The 21,669-nt window shown below is 44.1% G+C and overlaps 1 protein-coding gene across 1 annotated transcript in view; it reads left to right on the top strand.

The window, feature by feature from the left end:
• Positions 1 to 21,416, top strand: part of LOC138287543 (uncharacterized) — a 124,381-nt gene extending 102,965 nt beyond the window's left edge. The window contains exons 4-5 of the mRNA XM_069228032.1: positions 261 to 308; positions 18,051 to 21,416. Coding sequence (XP_069084133.1) covers positions 261 to 308; positions 18,051 to 18,169 — 167 coding nt within the window. The 3' untranslated portion in view covers positions 18,170 to 21,416. The remainder of the gene's footprint in view (positions 1 to 260; positions 309 to 18,050) is intronic.
• The last annotated feature ends 253 nt before the right edge of the window (positions 21,417 to 21,669 follow it).

The raw sequence follows: 21,669 nt of genomic DNA, 5'->3' as shown, positions 1-21,669 counted from the left end.
CAGAGGGTGAATGCAAAAATGAGATAGTGGATGGATGTAGAGATGCATGAGTGCAAAGATGAGTGACTGAATGCCTGCATAATGATTTATTGAGTGCCAAAACCCTTCATCAATTACACAAAAGGCGCTTTCATTTATAAACCAGAACTATTGGCATTTGGAATGCATGTTAAACTTGGGTTTACCGTTGTCTTCTCTATAAAAAAAATATTACGCTTCGTATTTTTACAATTTCCTGTTGTATCCCTTTCCTGTTCTAGCTTTCCAGCAAACCAGCACTTCAGATACAGTGGACAATGTGAGGAAAGGTAAGAAGATGAAAAGATATATAATATTGCACTCAATTACAAAAATAAATCCTTTTCCTGAATATACTGTAAGACGCACACGTCCGAACACAGTTCTGCACCTTACTCTCCACACTACATTAAGTATAACTCTTTCCTTTTCCATTCACTGTTTATATCCTTGCATGCTACATCATTAATGGCATGTGAAATCATAGCATTCATAACAACACATAACTTCTCAAATGACGTTATTTGTCACAACACAGTGCGTGGTAGAGTGGCGAGTTATACTTAGTGTTGTCTGGTTAGCGAGCTGAAAAGAGTGTGTAACTAGGTCTGAGACTTATAATATTTTGAAGATGGTGAATAAATTATAAATAAAAGTTACAACTATTACCTCAGAATTGTGAAGGTTTGTGTAGCTTAAACTTGGTGTGTAAGGGAAAATAAGTGTTTATAACTAAGCTTGTGTTTTTTTTTCATTGAATTTCAGTGTATTTTGTTTTTCAATTTTTAATAAAAATGTGTTTCAAAGGGTAGAGTCCAGTGTCACAAGTGGCCAGTTAGTGTGTGCAGTGTCATACAGTACAGAGGGGGAAAGTTGTAAAGTATTTTGTCATAGACTAGAATATTGTACATTGGAATCGAGCAGTGTAGAGTAATAGTGTATTTTACTGTGCAGTAAAGTGGTATATAGTGGAGTGGCTGGGGTCTCACATAGTTGGAGGCAAGTATCATAGACTGGAGTAGTGAGTTGCACATTGGAATGGGGTGTAGAAGTGTAGAGGTGGGTGTCATATACTGTCAGTCATGGAGTAGACTGTTTTACAGAGGAGTAGGGTGCGTGGAGTGTCAGAACAGTATCGTCAAGTGGAATGTCGTACAATGCAGGAGAGTGTCATAGAGTGGCGTATTGTAGAGAGAAGTTGAGTGTATAGTGGATGGGCATAGAGTGGAGTAAAGTGTCATAGAGTGACATAGAGTTTAGTACAGTGTTGTGGAGTTGCATACAGTGGAGTAGTGTTGGACATTGAAGCAATGTAGAGTGGAGTATAATACAGTGGGATAAAGTTGAGTAGAGCTGAGTACAATGGAGTGGGGTAGTGTAGAGTGCAGTAAAGTGTTATGGAGTGGAGTGTTGTAGACTATACTGCTGTGAAGTGCAGTGCAGTAGAGTGGAGTGGCATAGCATATAGTTGAGTCAAGTGTCAGAAATTGGAGTACCATGTTGTACAGTAGAGTGTAGTGGGGTGTTGTACGTTATTGGCAAGTGATGTAGACTAGAGTGGCATGCAGTCTAGTTGACATTTGTAAAGTGAAGTAATGTACAGTAGAGTGCTGTAGAAGGTGGTACAGTGGATTGGCATACATCGTTCTAGAGTACAATGGCATTGAGTGGCGTAGAGTGGAGTGGCCTACAGTGGAGTACTGTGTCCGAGTGGGGTGCAGTGACATACAAAAAGTTGCGTACACGGTTGTATAGTGGACTAGAGTATTGTGGAGCAGAATGTTGTATGTTGGAGGCAGTAACAGTCTTGTACAATAGAGAGAAGGGGTATAGATCGGACTAAAGTGCAAGAGAGTAGCATACAGTGTAGTAGAGTTGTAGAGTGGAGTCGCATAAAGTATTGTAGTGTGTGAAACTGTGGAGCTGCATAGGGTGGATTGTTGTATAATAGCGTAGAGCTAGCTAAAGTCATACAGGGGAGTAGAGTTGAGTGTAGTGGTGTAACATAAATTACAATATAGTGTGTTTGTGTGTCGTTGAGTAAAGTGGCATAGAGTTGAGTGTACTGGTGTACCGTAGGTAGTAAACTGTTGTAAAGTGGAATGCGGTCTTGTAAGTGGAGTGCTGTGTCATATAAAAAATGTTGTGTGGTGAAATAGAGTTTAGTGTAGAGTTTTGTACATTGGAGTGTATGGGCATAGGGTGGAGTATAGAGTTGGACAGTGATGTGTACAGGGATAGAGTGGAGTAGAATGTAAGAGTGCCATGAAGTGTGAAAAACTTTTATAGAGTGGAGTTATATAGAGTGGAGGACAGTGTCATACAATGGAGCAGCGTAGATTGGAATGGTGTTGAATGGCTTACCGTAAGTGGAGTAGCATACAGTGGAATAGTGTACAGTGGACTACTGTACAGTGGAGTATTGAAAAGTGAAGTATAGAATAGTGGATTAGCGTTGATTGGGGTGGCATACATTGATGTGGCGTAGCGTACAGTCCAGGAAACTGCTATAAATTGGAGTTTCATCTCATACAGTAGAGTGGAGTGCTGTGCCGTACAGTGTTGGAAACTACAGTAGAGTGTTGTGTAATAGACTGTATGGGTACAGAGTTCAGTGCCTAAAATGTAGAGTTGAGTGGAGTTATATACAGCAGAGGAGAGTACACTGGAGTGGTGTTACAGTTAAGTTCACGTTTCACGGTTACAAAACCATAGAAATTCAGCAGTTATAGTTATACTTATGTTAATAAACTATGGTCCTGATTACGACCTTGGCAGAGGGGATTACTCCATCATAAACATGACAGATATCACGCCCGCCGTATTACAAGTTCCATTATATCCTATGGAACTTGTAATACGGTGAACGGGATATCTGTCACGTTTGTGATGGAGCAATCCCTTCCGACAAGGTCGTAATCAGGCTCTAAAGCTTGTGGCCTAAAGTTACTTAACAGCACAAGTTATAGTTTCTTACTTGTATAATTATAACTAAAAGCATAACTATAACTGCTGGATTTTTATGGTTTTGTATGTGCAAAACGTGAACATAACTATAACATCCACGTAATCTTTGTTTTTTGTTTTTTCAGTGAATTTGTATGTTTTTTTAATTTTTTAACCTAAAGTAATATATATATATATTACTGTACATTAATGCAGCCACCGCCACGAGGAAGGCTGTGCTCAGCAGAGGTTGGCCGCTGGGCCTGCTACCAAGGCCCCCAACCCTTACCACCCCTCTTCCCCCCCTGTGCACCCAAGCCCACTCCGTGAATGGGATTTTGGTGTATGAGTGCATTTATTTTTCCACTGGGTTTTGGATCAGCGGATCCATTGCAGATTTACACTGGGGGTCGCGCTGATCGCTGCAGTGGAAACGCGGATCAGCCAAAAAAAAATGGTGCATTTTTTTTTTTTTTTTTTCATTGAGCATTGAGGGTGCCACAGACACCTCCATCTAACTTGTGGGGACCGTATACCTGTATTCTGACCCCTTATGCCAATTTTATTATTGTTCCCCCCAACCCCACCCCACCAGCCCAATGTGAGAAATAAAATGGAGGCCGTAACTTTCTTCTTAGGTTGCGGCCAGCCAATCAGGGCCTTACTTTTCCCCGAGAACTATGGATCCTCTGAGTGGATTCGCAAAGGATGCACGTTTCTAGATGTCTATATTTCTTTTTTTCTTTATTAACTCCAAAACGGATTTTCATCAAATCACAAAAAGTGTGCTTTCTGGACCAAGATCTAGCTTTCCGCTAAATTTGGTGTAATTCCATTCAGCGGTTTAGCTTGTATCTAAAATCCCTATGGGAAGGCTTGGGCTGACAACATTGCCGACAGGATGTGAGCTCCCGGCCAGCCAAGGAGCAAATCCACTCAATCCTTTGTAATCCTGACTGATCCTGCTGCACCTCCACTGTATTTCACCCCACCTCTGCCCTGACGCGCACAGGCTGCTGCGCAACGCCATTAATAACAAGGGCGGCAAGAGTGGTCTCTGAGGCCTGATGAACACCGCTAGGATAGGAGAACTTTCTGGCTCCAATCCCACCCATGTCCGGACGTTCCTGGCCAAGGGTGGGGCCGCGATGTTGCGCGCCTGAGACTGCTGCGGATGGAGCCCGTGGGGCCTGAGAGATGCGGAAAGGAGTCCACCGCATCCTGGCCCCAGATAACCTGTGCCTGCGCTTGTCTATTACGTTTTCTACTCACCTATGGGGCCCTGAGCTGGGGATGTCCACCGTGCCACGATCAATGCGGCTCGCCCGCTTCCCCTGAGCCGCTCCAATCCCCGCTCCGGGCTGATGCGACAGGGGCCTACGAGGCCTAGTGGAGGCGAGTGTGGGCCCACGGCACCTCGGACCTGTCAGATCCTTTCCCTCTGGTGCCCCCTCCCTAGCCGGAAGCTCCTCCTAGGTCTATCATAGCAAATATTCTGAATTATCGAGATTGCCTTCTACGGGCGGCACGTGAACAAGAAATCCCTCAAAATGAGAACTGTAAGATAGCCATTTATCCTGATTACACGAAACAAGTTCAGGAACGACGGAAGTCTTTTCGCACTGTCAAGCAAAATCTGAGGGCACTCCAACTAAAAGTAATCTTTAATGATGAAGCTAATTTTTTTTTTTACAAGCCTGAAGAAGTCTGGGAATGGCTGGAGCTTAGAGATGTATAGACTACTTGGGTGTCTGCTGGACCCGAGAAGAAGGCATGGGGCACACATCATGGGAGGGGGTCCGCTGATCAGGTAAAGATAATTCGAATTTTACACCTTTAGGGTCGCACAGAGTGCACATTAGAGAGGATGGCACCATGCATCTAGCTGCGGAGACCTGATTGCCTGAAGAGGTGGCCCCTCCTTCACAGGGGTCCGTGGAGGACCTGCCCCTGATGCCATCAAGCACCCCAGCACATATGGTACCAGATACTTTGGCAGAATGTAATGGGGAGGCAGACTAGTACTCTCTTAACTTTTGCTTCACTGTTTGAACGCGTGGAAGGATTTCCACGGGGGTGCTGCAGACATGCAGCCAATGTCTGAAATTGCACGGCCCTGGCATGGGGAGCCTGGCTTGTGCCCGCCTGGGCCGGGCAGGGATTGAAGGCTCATATGAGGCACCATTGATATCTGGCAGTGTGTTATAATCACAAGCCATGGGAAAAATACATAACTTTCCCATATACTGACAGTGCAATTATCTTCCTGCCTGGCAAGAACTCAGTTGGAATTTGTTGGTCCCAGTTGGACCGGGAGGGTAATTGTGCTTGTCCTGGCACATATATGGGTTGGACATCAGTAGACCAGCAGTTGCTCTTTGTTTTCCCGCGGGTGGGGGGATGTCTTGTTTGCAAATGTATAGTTATGTTTTGCTTACATTATTTTTGTTTTTATAGCTGAGTGCAGACACAGGGAGGATCAGGTGGGAGGGTGGTGAGACTAGTAAGTAACACATAGATGATGCGTAGTGACTACCGGATAATTACCTGGAATGTTTGGGGGTTAGGCACATACGTGAAGAAAGATAGTCTTATCATTACTTTAAAGGCATAATATAGACATTGCTTGTCTTCAAGAAACGCACCTGGATGATGCTGGGCCAGGAAATGGAGGGGACACATATATCACTCCTCCTGCTCAACATATGCCCATGGAACTCTGGTTTGAGTGGCACCCGGGGTCCTATTTTCCCTCACCTATATGGAGGCTTACATAAATGATGGTATGTCCTCCTACAGAGCACACTCCATGGCAGGGCGGTTTCTCTTATGAATTTGTACCCTCCCAATACTGATGAACTGGTCTTTTTCTATGCTAAGCAGGACCTCATTTCTACCTCCTTAGATTATCCCCTGTTCTGGCTGGGAGATTTGAATTGTGTACTAGACGCCTCCCTTGATCGGTCACCACCAAGGGCCGGGATGAAACGTACTATGCTCTCCGAGGTGATGCACAATTTAGGATTAAGGGATGTGTGAAGAATGTCTCACCACACATGGCGGATCTGCACCTGTCATTCTCCCACTTGTAATGCATGCAGCTGATGGGACAGAATACTGGTGGGGGGGCCATCTCGATTGGCAGACCATGAAGTTACTCATTTAGCCTGTTACGTGTCTGACCACTCCCCTATAGTTTTTAAATTGGATTGGGGGGGACATCTCCCAACTTGGGAGGTCATGGTGGTTGCGGCTGACATTCTTGAGGATGCATTGGGTCGTGGGGCCCTGGAGAAAGCCCTTGTTGAGTATATGCACGCTATCTGGGCATCTGTCTCTACTACGTCGATGGAGTGGGAGGCATTAAAAGCGGTTATGTGGGTGCATTTGTGGGCCTCACATGCGATGTGCAACAACTGCAAACTGGCATACAGAAAGAAGAGATAGAACTTGCTGTAATACCGAGCATTTTCCCGGCCACTCCGGATACGCAGGGGCGGGAGGTCCAGAGCCATAGAAGATTGAGTGAACTGTGCGATCGATTAGACAGTACACTTTGCAACATTATTGTCAAAAACTTCGTAGAGAAGGGGACCAGTCAGGCAGACTGTTAGCTTGGATACTGAGTAAAGAGCAAACTCTACCGCCCATTAATTATCTGATCAGCCTAGATGGAGATAGGATCACATCCAGGGCAAGTATAGTCCACACCTTTCAGCAACATCTACATGGAGTGTATACAGCAGACCCCAGAGTTACTGTGCATGGATTTGGCCTTTTCCTGGCTGCTGTAGGACTTCAGAGACTAGACCTGATGGTTGCCGGGAATTTAGATGCCACACTGACCCTGGAGGAGCTTCGAGCTGCCCTGCGGGCCCTCCTGCACTCAAAAGCCTGGGGTGAGGACGGTTTTCCACCTAAATACTACCAAGCCTTCTCTGAGACATTGGTGCAGCGGCTATTGGAAGTCCTTCTAAAAGCTCACAAATTGGGCAGGTTGTCTCAGTTTATGAGGGAGAGGGACATATGCATGCTTCCTAAACCGATCCGTCTGCCTATACGCACCTTACCATGATCAATACCAACACTAAAATCCTTTGTAAGGCCCTTGCCATTCGCCTCGCACCACATATGCCCTCTCTGGTACATGAAGAGCAGTGTGGGTCTATCCCAGTACGTAGTACAAGCATGAACCTGCGTAGACTGGCTCATGTATTTCACAAGGCTTGGTACCAGCAGAATGAGATGACTCTGGTGGCTATCGACTTGGGAAAAACTTTCAACCTTGGACTGGGGTTACCTACTGGAGGTTCTGTGTGGTATGGGATTTGGCCCACTGTTTTGCGGGTTGGTGCGCCTGCTATATACTGACCCGTGCACCCAGGTCCAGGTGGGGAGACACCTTTCCGAATCATGGTCACTGGGTCGGGTACACTCCAGGGATGCCCTCTATCTCTACTTCTATTTGCACTAGCAATAGAACCCTTGGTGCTCTGGGCACAGCAAGAGTTGCAGCCCTGGGGGATACAGGTGGGGGCTACCCGTCATGCTGTCTCATTAAATGCAGACAATGCCCTGTTTTATTTGTCTTCCCCTAAGGAAGCCATTCCAGCTCTGTTGCACCTTCTGGAAGAGTTTGCCACCATTTCTGGACTGCGATTGTATAAAGCTAAGTCACTGGTGTTCCTGCTTGCGGGGCTAACCTCAATCCCCCTTGACCACCTACTTACTGTGGGACTCTGTTGGGAGACATCTAACTTTTGCTATTTGGGGGTCAGAGTCGCACACTTGCGCAAATTGCTCTTAACCCGGGGTGAGTAATAGAGGGCCTAAAAAAGCCAGTCATATTCTGGAACATGTTGCTGCTTTCTCTCATGAGCCGCTTGGCAATCACCAAGATGGTCCTGCTCCCCAGGTGCTTGTACATGTTGCAGAGCTCTCTAACCATTATCCCACATAGACTTTTTCGGCAACTAGACTCTATTCTTGTCTCACTGCTGTGGGGGGGTAGAAGATCTAAAGTCGCCTTGTCAACCCTAACGAGACAATACAAAGAGGGTTAGAAGTCCAGAGATTAGACCTGTATTATTTTGCAGCTCATATCCAGCATGCTGCACGTTGGCTGGATCCAGCTCTTATCTGGGGAAAAAACGCCTTCTTGCTGGGGCAGTGGATGCCGGACAACTGCTTGAGCTCCTGATGGGGTTGAGAATGTGTCACAGAAGGCCCCATACATAGTTCAGCAAACTGCAATTATTTGGCACATGTTTATGCGCACTACCCGTAGGTGCGCTCTATTCCACTGTGAACTCATAGTGTGAATTCTGACACCACAGCCACATGATGAACAATATGTCCTTTCAGTAATTGTGCAAGGGGGGGGGGGGCTGCGATCAGTTGGGCGACTTATACCCAAATGAACGATTCCTCGCATTTAGGGAAGCTCCGGACGTCTTTTCCCTTTGTCCAGGTCAATTCCTGCAATACACAGGTTTAGCAGGTATGACACGGGAGACATGGCCAACCTTTCCAGCTGCACTTAAATCAATGCACATGCTGGGGGTCCTCCTAAGCTGCGGCACAGGCAACCACTTGGTTTCCTTATTATACAAAGCCATGCGCACCAATATTGTAGATCCGCCGCTTCAAGCTCGAGTAGCTTGGAACCTGGAGTTCCCGTAAGTTGATTCGGCCCCAATTAATGCTCTTACTCATACTGTCTCTTGCGATGCCCGCTTCAAATTACAATTTCCTCCACAAGACATATTTCACACCAAGAGGGTTACATTGGATTTCTTCTCGTTCCGATGCTTGTCCCAGGTGTGGCAGAGGGGCGGCGGATTTCCTCCATCTGGCTTGGCAATGTGGGAAGGTACAGGATTACTGGACGCAAGTGACTACTGAGATACAGAGAGCGGTGGGCTTGACCTTCGTACAGATGCGCCAGACCTGCCTCCTTGACAACATCCCATGCCCAAAGGGTAGGAAAATGAGGTATACGGTTTTGCACCTCTCCTTGGTGTTAGATAGGCGTAGGGTTGCCATAACATGGATGGGTCACAGAGGCCCAGACTAAAGGCGTTGGAGGGTGGATGTTTTGGAGTGGTCCGTAGCAGTAGAATTACACATGAAACTAAATCGAGATGATGACAATGCTTATGAGGATTTAGCTGACTCAAAAGAAATATGTGCTGTCTTTGCTGATCCCGACTCAGTCATGTCTTCTATGGATAGCGAGGATGAAGACTCGGGAGTAGTTACAGTGGAGGTTGTGGGGGTGTAAACACTGAGACATAGGCAAGCCCTCACAATAAGACAGAGGGTACATTACTCTGCCGCTAACCCAATTGCTGAGGGATTCTCTGGGGAGGAGGACTTGGGCTTGAATTTATTGAATTGTTGTTTATCTTGTTTATATGTACCATCAATGCCCACCTGTATGCCTATCCATTTGATGCCGCATTATATAGCTGTATGTTTTTAGTAAAATATAAATAAAATGTTTTTAAAAAAATCCCCATAGGAAATTGCATGAGGGAAATGCGTTTTGGGACCCCCTTGTTTCTCAGCCCTTACTTGACGAATCACCCCAAAACCTTCCACACAGCAGCTGAAGTGACTTGCATACTAGTTTTCTGACTTTTGGGCAAAACAAAAAATGCTTTTCCTATGAAAACCAGGTCCTAACATATTAGCTTATTTGTGAGACAAGTTAACTAAGTCCACTTGCAGTGCTCACCGTTTTGTTGACTCCATGGTATAGTTTTATTATACTGTGGCAGCTCCATCTGTCTCTCAAGCTCATCTTAATTCCCTCTCTCCTTCTCTATTTCTCCTCTTTTTCACCCTCTTTTATAACCATTTGCTTGCTTTCCTTTGTCTCTGATCTACTCCCTGTCCACTCTTTCCCCTCTCCATCTTCCCCATTCACACTCACTCTTTTTTTCTGTCAATTGACACTTTGACCATATCACTTTCTTTTTCAATCCCTCTCAGTATGTGCAGTTGGTACAACAATATTAAAACCAAAAGGCCTACCAAAAGGCATTGTACTACTGGTAAATCCATGTTATATGCCTGCGCTAGCTGTGAAATGCATATTTTGTATGTCAGTTTTGGTTGTTTTTGCTTGCTTTTAGTTAATTTTTCTCCCTGAAAATTTTGCATATTCTGAACTTGTGCTTTGGTTTAACTACCTGTCAAGGGTTCTAGGTGTATGTAGGGTATGTGACTGATAACAAGTGATGTTTTGGTTTGTGTTGATCTTTTCACAGATGTAGGAAAATGCACTATTTATTAGTTGGAGTGAGCAACTACCTACTTCAAAGAATAATCACAACCCTTGTCAATGTGAACCTTTCAAATCATTAAACTAACTTGAACTCAACTCAGCCATGTCATCGTGCAGACAGGTGTAACTTATGGCAATTTGTACATAATTTATGCAGTACCAAAATAGTAACACAGTCAAAATAGAAGAATTCTGTAAGGGGAATCAGAGATGTGATTTTTTTTAAGTGGCAAAAAGCACAAAGTGCCAGTGATAGTCAATGGCCATTTTGAGACCGATACATAGGCGCAGTTTGAGGCTGACCAGATACACCAACCAGGTTCTTCCTGGTCAAAGATTTTACCTTCTGAGGTAGTCGTGGAAGTCCCGATCCACCAGTAGTACACTTTTAAAGTCTCCCAGGATCTCAGAGGAGGAACTAAGGGACTCAGAGGAACTCAGGCAGAGGCTAACCGCAGAATCCAATCCAGGGCCAGTTGTCACTGGTCAGCTGGGTACTTACAGTAAAAGGCCTCTTGTAGCTTTTTGTCCCCCTGTACCATGAGCAGGTGAGTTTTATAGCCCTTGGAGTTCACTTCTTTTTCCTTTTTACTAGAGAGAGCTGGTTCACTCCTTCAGGGCTTCTCTCTGCTTACAGACATGTCCAGTCCTCTATTGATCTCCTCCCGATCCAGGAGTGTTCTGAAGTGGGAGCCTGGAGCTGTCACAGGTGTGCCTGCCACTAGCTAGTGGGTGTGAATGACACCTAGGCACTCCTTAACCAATGGGGTAAAAATTCACGGGGCTACCACTACCCACTTTGGGCCTATTAAAGATGTTGAAAGTCTTTAGCCACACTAAACTTGGGCTCTGAGGGTTAGGGGTGTGTGGGGGGAATTACTATGGTAATCCTCATGTTCTCCTATATGTAACACAAAAGTCCAGTTTTAGTCAACCACTGTACCCACAACAAACTCAGACAGAAGTCTGTGGGATATAAACAGAGTCCTTCAGGAACCAGACAGTGGATCCACAAGAATTGTCTTAGCACCCCGGTCTACCCTTTCAGGTGTGTTCAAAGTGTCATATGTTAACCCAGCAGACCTGTCAAGCAGAATGTGACACTCAAACAATATATGATACTGTAGTGTAAAAAAGAATGCAAACAGCCCCACACTGCATATCCTAGGGAGTTCAGAGGATTTGTCTTTGCCCATTTAGGACTTATTTGTAGGAGGCTGGCCTGGTTTGTAGTGGGTACCTAAGGTACTTACACCTTATACCAGGTCCAGTTATCTCTTATTAGTGAAATGTGGGCAGTGTTCTAGCAACTTAGGCTGTCTAGAGGTAGCTGTAGTAGAGCAGCTTAGGCTGAACTAGGGGACATGCAAAGCTCCTGCAATACCACTATAGTTACATAGTACTTATACACAATAAAAGACAATACTCAGTATTACCAAAAATAAAGGCACTTTATTTTAGTGACACAAGGACAAAAATATCTTAGAGGCAATACTCCTTCTGAAGGCAAGTATTAGTACTGAAAATCATGTAAGTAAACAGTGATAGAATAGTGAAAACAGTAGAAAATGCAATAGAATGCAATAGGCCGAGGGGCAACACAAATCATATACTAACAAAGTGGAATGTGAGTCTCGAATTCCCCCTAGGCAAGTGTAGTGTGTAGAGGGACACTGGGAGTGTAAGAAAACACCTAAGGTAAGTTAAGTACCCCCACCCCAGATCCCAGGAAAGTAGGAGTAAAGTACTGCAAGTTTCCTCAGGACACACTACAAGTCGTGATAAGAGATTTTGCAAGAGCCAAGCAAGACTGCAATCAACAACCGGTGGATTTCTGGACCTGAAGTCCTGTGAAGAGGAGACCAAGTCCAGAAGTCGCAGAAGATTCCAGGAAGGACAGGAGCTCCTGCCAACCCAGAAGATGGTGCAAAAGTGGATTCTCCAGTAAGAAGAAGAGTACAGAAGAGCACCAAAGAAGATGGCTGCGGGTTCCTGGTGGTGCAGGAGATGCCCCATGTCGAGTTGTTCGATGCAGGCTGTTCGCAGCGCTGGATTCCGCTAACAAGCCTTGGTTCACGCAGGTTTGCGTCAAAGTGGCGCTGCCTGGACCCAGGAGGGACCTGGGGGTCTCAACTCGGACTGAGGAGAAAGAGGGGGCCTCAGCACTGTAGCGAGCCCACAGAAGACCAGGCAGCACCCACGGGAGTCCCAGGACACGGGGACAAAGAAGATGCAAAGTGCGGTCGTCGCAGCACAACAAAGGAAGGTCCCACGCTGCCAGAGAACAACTCAGCGAGTTGTGCATTGCTGGATGGAGTGCTGGGGACCTGGGCTACACTGTGCATGAAGGCTCTTGGAAGAAGTGCACAGAAGCCGAAGGAGCTGGAGATGATGGGGTGCACAGGGGTATTGTCAATGCACGGAGAGGCAAGCTCTTACCTCCACCAAATTCGGACAGCTGGACCTTAGGACAGTCTAGGTCACGTCGGTCCACCACCTGTGTTCCAGGGAGCACACTCGTCATCAGGAGAAGAGTACCGGTTGTCATCGCAGAAGAGTGCCTGCAGAAGTAGGGAAGTGACTCCATCACTCCACAGGAGATTCCTTTGGTTCTTCTGGTGCAGGATGAAGACAGGCAGTCCTCAGAGTGTGCACACCTTGGAAACTGTTGCAAATGCTGGCTGGAGCTGAAGTTGCAGGTTCCAGGAGTCTTCCTGGATACTTTGTTGTAGTTACAGCGGTTCCTGGAGCAGTCTGTGGTTGATCTGACTGTCAGAAGCTGAAGCAGAGGATGCAGAGGATTCCTTGAAGAATCTTGCGAGCTGAATCTGAGGAAACACCCAAAGGAGAGACCCTAAAGAGAGGGATTGGCTACCTACCCAGGTATGCACCTATCAGGAGGGGTTCTGATGTGACCTGCTGGCACTGGCCACTCTGAGGTCTCCAGAGTGTCCCCACACCTTGGAATCCAAGATGGCTAACACGAGGGACACACTGGAGGAGCTCTGGTCACTCCCCTTTCCTTTGTCCAGTTTCACGCCAGAGCAGAGACTGGGGGTGGGGGGCAGGTCACTGAATCACCTGTGCCCTTCAAAGCATTTCCAGAGGCTCAGGGGGGTTACCCCTCCCAAGCCTATAACACCTATTTCCAAAGGGAGAGGGCGTAACACCCTTCCTGGGATTGAGCTGCTCAGTCTACAGGAGGGCAAAAACCTATCTGTGATGTTTCAGCAGGGGCTGCAGTGCAAACCTCAGAGAGGTGATTTGGCAGTACTTGGGGGTCCATGGTGGAGCCCCCAGTATGCATGGAATTGACACCCCAATACCAGATTTGGAATGGGGGACAATTCCATGATCTTATACACCTCACATGGCCATATTCGGAGTTACCATTGTGAAGCTACATATATGTATTGACATATATGTAGTGCACGCTTGTAATGGTATCCCTGCACTCACGAAGTCCAGGGAATTGGCCCTGGACAGCGTGGGGGCACCTTTGCTAGTGCAAGGGTGTCATCACACTTAGTAACTTTGCACCTAGCCTTATGTAAATGAAGGTTAAACATATAGGTGACTTATAAGTTACTTAAGTGCTGTGAAAATGGCTGTGAAATAGTGTGGGCACTATTTCACTCAGGCTGCAGTGGCAGTCCTGAAGAAAGGTTTGTCTGAGCTCCTTATGGGTGGAAAAAGAAATGCTGCAGCCCGTAAGGACCTCCTGGAACCCCAATACCCTGGGTACCTAGGTACCATATACTAAGGACTTATAAGGGGGGTCCAGTGTGCCAATTGGAATATAAAGTCACTAAACTATAGTGACTAATTTGGTAAGTAGAGATAGCATAAGCACTGGAGTTCTGGTTAGCAGAACTTCAGTGACACAGTTAAGCATGCTGACAACACACACATAGGCCACACACTATGAGCACTGGGGTCCTGGCTAGCAGGATCCCAGTGAGAGAGTACAAACACACTGACAAACACTAACAAACAGGTGAAACGTGGGGGTAACGATGCTAGAAAGAGGCCACTGTCTCACACTATTGCTTGCTCCTGGGAGGCACTTCACACTTTCACAAATCTTCAAGGCTAATTACTTGCTGGGAGAAGCTCAAGAGTCAATGTAGATTAGACTCCAGGAACTTTTCTGAATCTGACTTCTCCATTGAATTGTATTTTTAATAACTACTAAAAATAGTTGTTAAATTATTTTTTGAGCTAGTTCCATTCCTGAGATACAGTATTAGTATTTTATTGTGCTCTGGTTTTCTACATAGGTCAGCGAGGCCTGCCACAGTGAAAATAGCTGTTGGGTGCTAATCACTGTAATGACATGTAAAGATGATGTTTTTACATGTCCTACTTTTAAATACAATATACCCTTCTTTGTAGGCTACACGACCTACACAGTGGTCACTGAAGGTTTTGGCTTGTTAATTGGGTTTATTTTGACAGGCCGATTTTCAGTTTTTACACTGCCACATTCCGGCTACAGTGGTAGGCTTGAAGCCATATTTGCACTGTCACTGTAGTGACTGGTACAATAGGTCCTGCAGTCCACTAGCGACATTTAACTTACTGGCCCAGGTTACACCGTACCGTATACTAGGGACTTGTAGGTAAGTTAAATATGCCAATTAGGTTTATACCAATAGGACCATAATCAATTGGTGTAGCACAATTCGACATGGTCCAATGTGGAGCACACGCATGTTACTACAAGTTCGCAGGGGCAAAGTGCACAGAGTTCTACAGCCACTAACAATATAGGTTCCAGCTAAAGGTGAAAAATCTGGGATGACCTCGCAGAAAATGTGGATTTCCTACCAGAGGATGTTACTTTTTCTTTCTCATGATTGCATCGTGATTGCACGTTCTCTGTATGCCTGCCTGTAGGTCATCATTTTGACATGTAGACCACTCGCCACTCGCTTCCTCTCACCCACTTCCCTCTTGTCACTAGTCTATCTGTGCTTTTACATATTGATGGAGGGAATGGAGCCTCACAGTACAATACCGGTGTCAGTGCTCAAAGACACCGCCTCTTAATTTCTTCCATTTCCACTATTAAGACTTCATCTAGGCAGGTCTGCAATCACCAGCACACACCAGCGACAGGTCTCCCAGCTCCTTCCACCTCCTTCTCCTGTATCCTGCTCAAGTACACTTCTCCACAGCTACTGCGTTCTGTTTTTTCCCTTTTCACCTCAAGTATTTGCTCTTCTTTCACATACTTGACACGTTTTGTGACCAAAAGGAAGAATGATTTTCAGGGGTCAAAATAGCTAATTAATATTCTAACAACTACCGGAAATTACATCACAAGACCATTGGGCCGACAACATCACAGGACGCCTCATGACGTGAAATTGGATGTAGATCAAAGAGCATGCGGCTTGTGACCCAGATTACAACATTAAACTTAAATTACATGCCAGTGAGTGAGCTCTGGTTACTGTGCCTTTATCTGTCTATGCTGTTAGTAACTGCAGCAGAAACTGCAGAACTGTGTGACACGCATCTTTGCATTCCTAAAATGTTCAGAAGAAAAATCTTCAAAAGTTTTGTTTTAAAAGCTTAAGTATTGATGCCACTTCTCTTTTTCAAATTCTAGTAATGAGAAACTTTCAGAAGCACAAAGTAAAATACAGAATATAATAGGGCATATTAGAAAACTGCTTTAAATAAAAGCCTGACTTGGCCCCTGAAAGGCGTTCAAAGCACATGCTCGAAAGACAGTGTTTTATGATCCAATTGGAATCTGATAGCAGGCATTAAAAAGCTGTAAGAATGTCTAGGAAAATCTATAGGTGGTAGGAATTGTCAAAGACGTTAGCCTACCAACCACCTAAATTGATAGGGTTGGCAAGTATGCATTCAGAAGGCTTACACTATTAGGCATTCATTTTATTCATTAATTGGTTAGGATCATCAGCGTCTTTGCTTCTGTCTCTGGGGTTATGCTTATGAGTCAGTAAGCACCCAAAATATCTTAATAAAAAGACGTTAAAACCCCGAACCTTTGTATACTGTTTGCACATAATGTGCAGATGCTCAGCCAATCACTGATAACTATCCCAATGAACAGTAAGCTCACGGTAGTAAATCTGTCTCTAATGCCTTTATATTGCCTCTGCTCAACAAGGGATACTCAAGCAAATGTGTTGTCTTTTAAGCAATTTGAAGTGTGTTTTTCTATATAAATCCCATAACCTGTATCTGAGAATTTATACATTAGGCTCCAGAGGAGTGGCCAGAAAATTAAAATAGCCCCCACTTGTACCATACCACTAATCATACAGAGGATGCGAAGCAAGCAAATCTGACCCTCAGGAAAGTTCCTTCACTCTTTCATTCTTCTTCCATCCATCCTTTACCCCTTTTATCTATGAATCCATGTGTCCATCTTTACCTTTTCATTCACCCATTCTTTCGTTCTTCCATGTATACATCCTTCCTTTCTTGCAATTACACATCAGTAACCTCCACCCTTTCAACCACCAATCCTTTCACTCTTCCATAGGTGTCTGTTCTTCATCCTTTGATGCATTCACCCCTTCACATATGCATCCTTGTACTATTCCATCCATCCTTTCGCCCCTCCATGCATTCTCACACTTTCTTTCACCCTACCATGGGACCTTTCACCTTTTCTTCCTTATTCAAATCATATTTCCTTAATTTCTCCATTTGTTCTTTCTTCCTACCCAACTTTTGTCTTTCACCTTTCATTTGCTTTGCTTGCTCTCTTATGCTCTCTTTTTATGTCTTTTTCTGTATTTTCCCCTTTTATCATCACTTCAAAGTTTCTCAGTTTGTGTTCTTTACTGTGCATGTAAGCCTACTTCCTGCATCCCTCTGTCATTATACTCCCTTGTAATATTGCTTATGAGCATTTTGCCTGCAGACAGAAGGTGTCCATAAATGACCATCTAAGTAACGCTTAGTGGGACCCAATTCGACCACTCTATGGAGCCAAGTAGCTGCACTAACTTATGCTGCTTCACTACGCCACTGCTAGGCTTAATGAGATGTATGTAGTGGGGAAGAGAATAGAACATCTAAAAATTATTCCAGTGGCCGTTGTTTTTGATCATAATATCCAAAAAAATGATTTCTGTTTCTTTTATTCCACAGACCAACTATACGGTTGTTGGTAGATCATTTGGAGTCCACATGTCCTCTACTAGTTGATACTTTGCTATGTACAGAATCCGAGCGCATTTCTGGCTTTAAAGTTTACTGTGCAGTCATTTCATTGTATGAGCATGTGAACTAAGTTTCTTGTTGTATACTGAATTTGTTTATATACAAATGACATATATTTAGAACTTCCCTTTTTAATCTTTCATTTATAGAGAGGATTGCTTCTAGAGAAGAATTTTGCAAACTAAAATGATTTGTGGTTTAAACAAAACCCTCCAAATTGAATACATAGCAATTCTTCAAGGGTTTGCCGAATTTGCTCAATGAGACAGTTTTGTTAAAAGCCGTACGATTGCAATCAATTTTTAATCATTCAAAATCAAAATACATTTACAAAGTATACCAACACAAATTGGGTTATAGAAGGTTCCATCATTTCTACACAGGTGGCAAGAGTACTCCTGAATGTAAATAAAAAATGCCTGCAATGAAACATAGGTGAGAATTTTTAAAATAAAAGTTCCTTAAAACGGTTTAGAAATGGAACATTTTGAAGACTTAAGATTAAGCTTATTTGATCACCTTTCTTCAAATTTTTGAGGAAATGCATATGGCAAACATAACTTTGATTTTTTTCACTTTGCAGGTGATCACGAAATACATAGATATGGGATGTCCGAGGAAGTATTCATCATAGTTATCACATCATTGTATGTTTGCATTGCAATTTGCATTTGCATTCTATCTATAACATCCTATCCATAACAGGCAACAAAAGACGGACTAACTGTTTCTTGGTTGAATGTTAGCTCAAAAAATCGAATATCTCCAAATGGATACTCCTGTCAAAAAATACTTTTAATTTTGTGCATGCAGCATAGTTTAATGATGAAGAATACTAATACAAATCATACTCCAATGACTTCTACAAGCCTCATTGACAATATATACATCAGTTGTACCCTTTTCTGGAAAGATGCTGAACATTGGCTGGAGGAGAGCTGGGAATGGTGCGAGGAGAGGACACCACCTGTGCGTCTTGAAATCCTTGATGATTTGTGTTGTTCAGAGAAAGTCTCCGTTGCAACGACAGTGCTGAGAATGGATATTATTAGTGATGGTTTTATTTGGCTACAGAATGTATAGGTCTTCTTGGGAAATATAATTTGCACAGGTAGCATGCCCACATTGTACTTACATGTGTAATTCACACACCACATTCTCACTACCTTACAAGTGTACAAATCTGATGCTGAATTACGCACAGCCTGGGAAGCAAGAACATATTTTCACTTTTTTATTCAGGTAAACGTTGTATAAAATCCCTCTGTTAATTAAGGAAAAGAATCTCTGAAGGACCGAAGACACTCACAGCAGGACGGCTGCATTCTTCTCAGACTGTCAGAGGAAAACTACATGAGAAGTTGGGAACATTTGTACAGTACAGAGTACAATTCAGGACCCTGTCAGCCCTTTCATAAAATGTTACATCATTTTGTATGTTCATTTTTTAAATATTTGTATTGATAACGCTAACCGCTATTACCCTTATTGCATATCACTTTTCATACTCTAGATTAATATTGCTAGACCTGGCATCCTTGGGGTGGTTTCCCCCGTCTTTTTGCTTCTGCCTCCTGCATGTGTTTTGACTGTGCGCTGGATTTAGTTTTTACTGGTTTTGATACTCTGGGCAGTTTACCACTAGTTAGTGATTAGTGCTAAAGTGAAATTGCTCCCTGTGTAAATTGTATTGGTGATTGTTTTATCCATTATTTGCATATTTGATGTACTAGTAAGCCCCTAGTGAAGTGCACTGTGTGTTTCCAGGGCAGGTAAATCAAATGCTACTGTGCCACCCACATGAATAGCCCTACAACTTGTCTGTGTGTGCAGTCAGTTTTTAACAGCCAGTTCGACCTGGGAAATGTACCCACTTGCCAGGCCCAAACCTTCCCTTTTACTACCAGTATGTCACCATTATGGTATGTCCAAGGCAGCCTCATGGGCAGGGTGCAGTGTATTTAAAAAGTAGGACATGTACTGGTGTGTTTTGCATATCCTGATGGTGAAAATAGTGCCAAATTCGATTTTCACTATTGCAAGGCCTATCCCTTCCATAGATTAACATGGGGATTGCCTTGAAATATCTTTTATGTGTAATTTCCCATTGGGAGCAGATAGAGAGTTTGGGGTCTCTGAACTCACAATTTAAAAATACATATTTTGGTGAAGTTGTTTTTTAAATTGTAAGTTGCAAAAAGGCCATTTTTAGAAAGTGGGCATTTTCTTGCTTAACCATTCTGTGCCTCTGCCTGGCTGTGGAATACATGGCTGGGTCAGACTGACAGTTGGACTGTTTGTGAATTCACTAGACCAGGTGTCTCCAACGAGTAGCTCGTAAGCTACTAGTAGCTCTCCAGCTACCTGTAAGTAGTTCTCCTGTGTTCAGCCTAGGCAACTAATACAGAAGCTTTTGCTAAGTATGATATATATATATATGTATATATTTATATATATATATATAAAAATAATGTATTTGCGACGAAAATGTGTGTATTTTCTGAACTCATAAGCAGATGATTGGAGAAAAATGGATACATTTCCAAAATGTATTTAAAACTATCATTTGCATGACAAATCCTGTGGCGTTTGGGAGACTTAGCCATATTGCCAGTGGGATTGCAGCTATGGCTGTTATGTATTACCCATTTAGATGCATTCCAAATTTATAACGTTTCTTTATATTACTGCTGGCAACCCTGTAAGATGCACTGATGTGTTTACTGCTGACTGTCTTGCATGGAGCGGTCAGTATTCATCACAAATTTTAGTGGCTCAGTGTGATTTTCATTGAACATAAGTAGCTCTTATCACTGGAAAGGTTTGAGACGACTGCTCTAGACAGTTACACAAAGGGAGCTGAGGCGTGTCCTGCATATCCTGATGGGTCTTCCTGGGCTAGAGTGATGGGAGAAGCTGGCACCTGCATCTGTATAGGGCTGTGCCTGTCCTCACACAATACAGTCTCCAACCCCCTAGAGTATGTCTGGGGCCAGGACAAGGAAAGACAGGGTCTTGTTCGCTACAAAGATTTTCCTTTGAAGTCTGCCTGCTTTAAAGGCAGAAATGAGTGTAAGTATTGGACTGCTGACCCCACAACTTTAAAATACTTCTGGATCAAGTGGAGACTCTGCCAAGGAGAAGAGCTGATGAGCTGTCAGGAGGAGTACTGCACCTTTGCTGTGGCTGCTTTGCTGGGTTGGCCTGCAGTTGCTACTTCTGCTTTGGAGAGGGTAAGGACTGGACTTTGTTGTGTATCCTGCTTGTGAAGTTTCTCCAATGGCTTGAACTGAGATTGCCTCCTCTTGTGAAGTCTCAGGAACATCAAAGACTCCATCTGCCAGTGCCTGGGCTCTTCTGCTGAGAGCCTTGACTTTCTAACTGCTGCCAAATACAATCCCTGGTCCCTTAGAAGTGGAAGCTGCTAACATGTGGGGGAATATCCATGCACCTCTGTGTATGGGTCAGAAAAATCGACGCAGCACCTGTCCCACGGCTGGAAAATTTGACACAGCGCCTGCCACACGGCTGGAGAATCAACGCAGCCCCTGTTCTCAATGTGGACCCATTGCACAGTGAGTCAGAATTTTCCACCCATCAACCCTGGGCATCAAATCTTCAACATTGCAGCAAGGACCTGAGGCTGTGTGTCCAGAAATCAACCTATCGTTCTCCTGCGTGGGAAAGAATTAACACATCGCCTACCCGGCGGGAAAAGATTTAACGCACGGCCTCACTTGTGAGTAAGGAATCAACACATTGCTTGCTTTTCTGACTCATCTTTTCTCCTGCAACTTTATTTCTGACACATACCAGGTATTTTGTGCTAAAACAAAGCATCCATTGATTCCTAAGGATTAAGAATCTTTTAACTTTAAAAATATATACCTTTTCTTGTGTATGTTGGATTTTTGTAATTTTCTTCTTGTTTCATTCAGGTAAATATTGGCTACTTTTCTAAACTGGTGTGGTGTCCATTTGTAGTGGATTCACTGTGTTACTGTGTGTGTGTGTGTGTGTGCAAATACTTTACACTTTGCCTCTTAGATAAGCCTGACTGCTTGCGCCAAGCTACCAAGAGGGTAAGCAGGGGTTATCTTAGGAGTGTGACTCCCTTACCTTGACTAAAGTGAGAGTCCCTACTTGGACAGGGTGTAAACTGACTGTCAACTAGAAGACCCTATTTCTAACAAATGTATAAT

Source organism: Pleurodeles waltl, chromosome 4_1, assembly GCF_031143425.1.
Source record: "Pleurodeles waltl isolate 20211129_DDA chromosome 4_1, aPleWal1.hap1.20221129, whole genome shotgun sequence".
Taxonomy (NCBI): domain Eukaryota; kingdom Metazoa; phylum Chordata; class Amphibia; order Caudata; family Salamandridae; genus Pleurodeles; species Pleurodeles waltl.
This window is presented reverse-complemented; position numbering and strand designations above follow the sequence as displayed.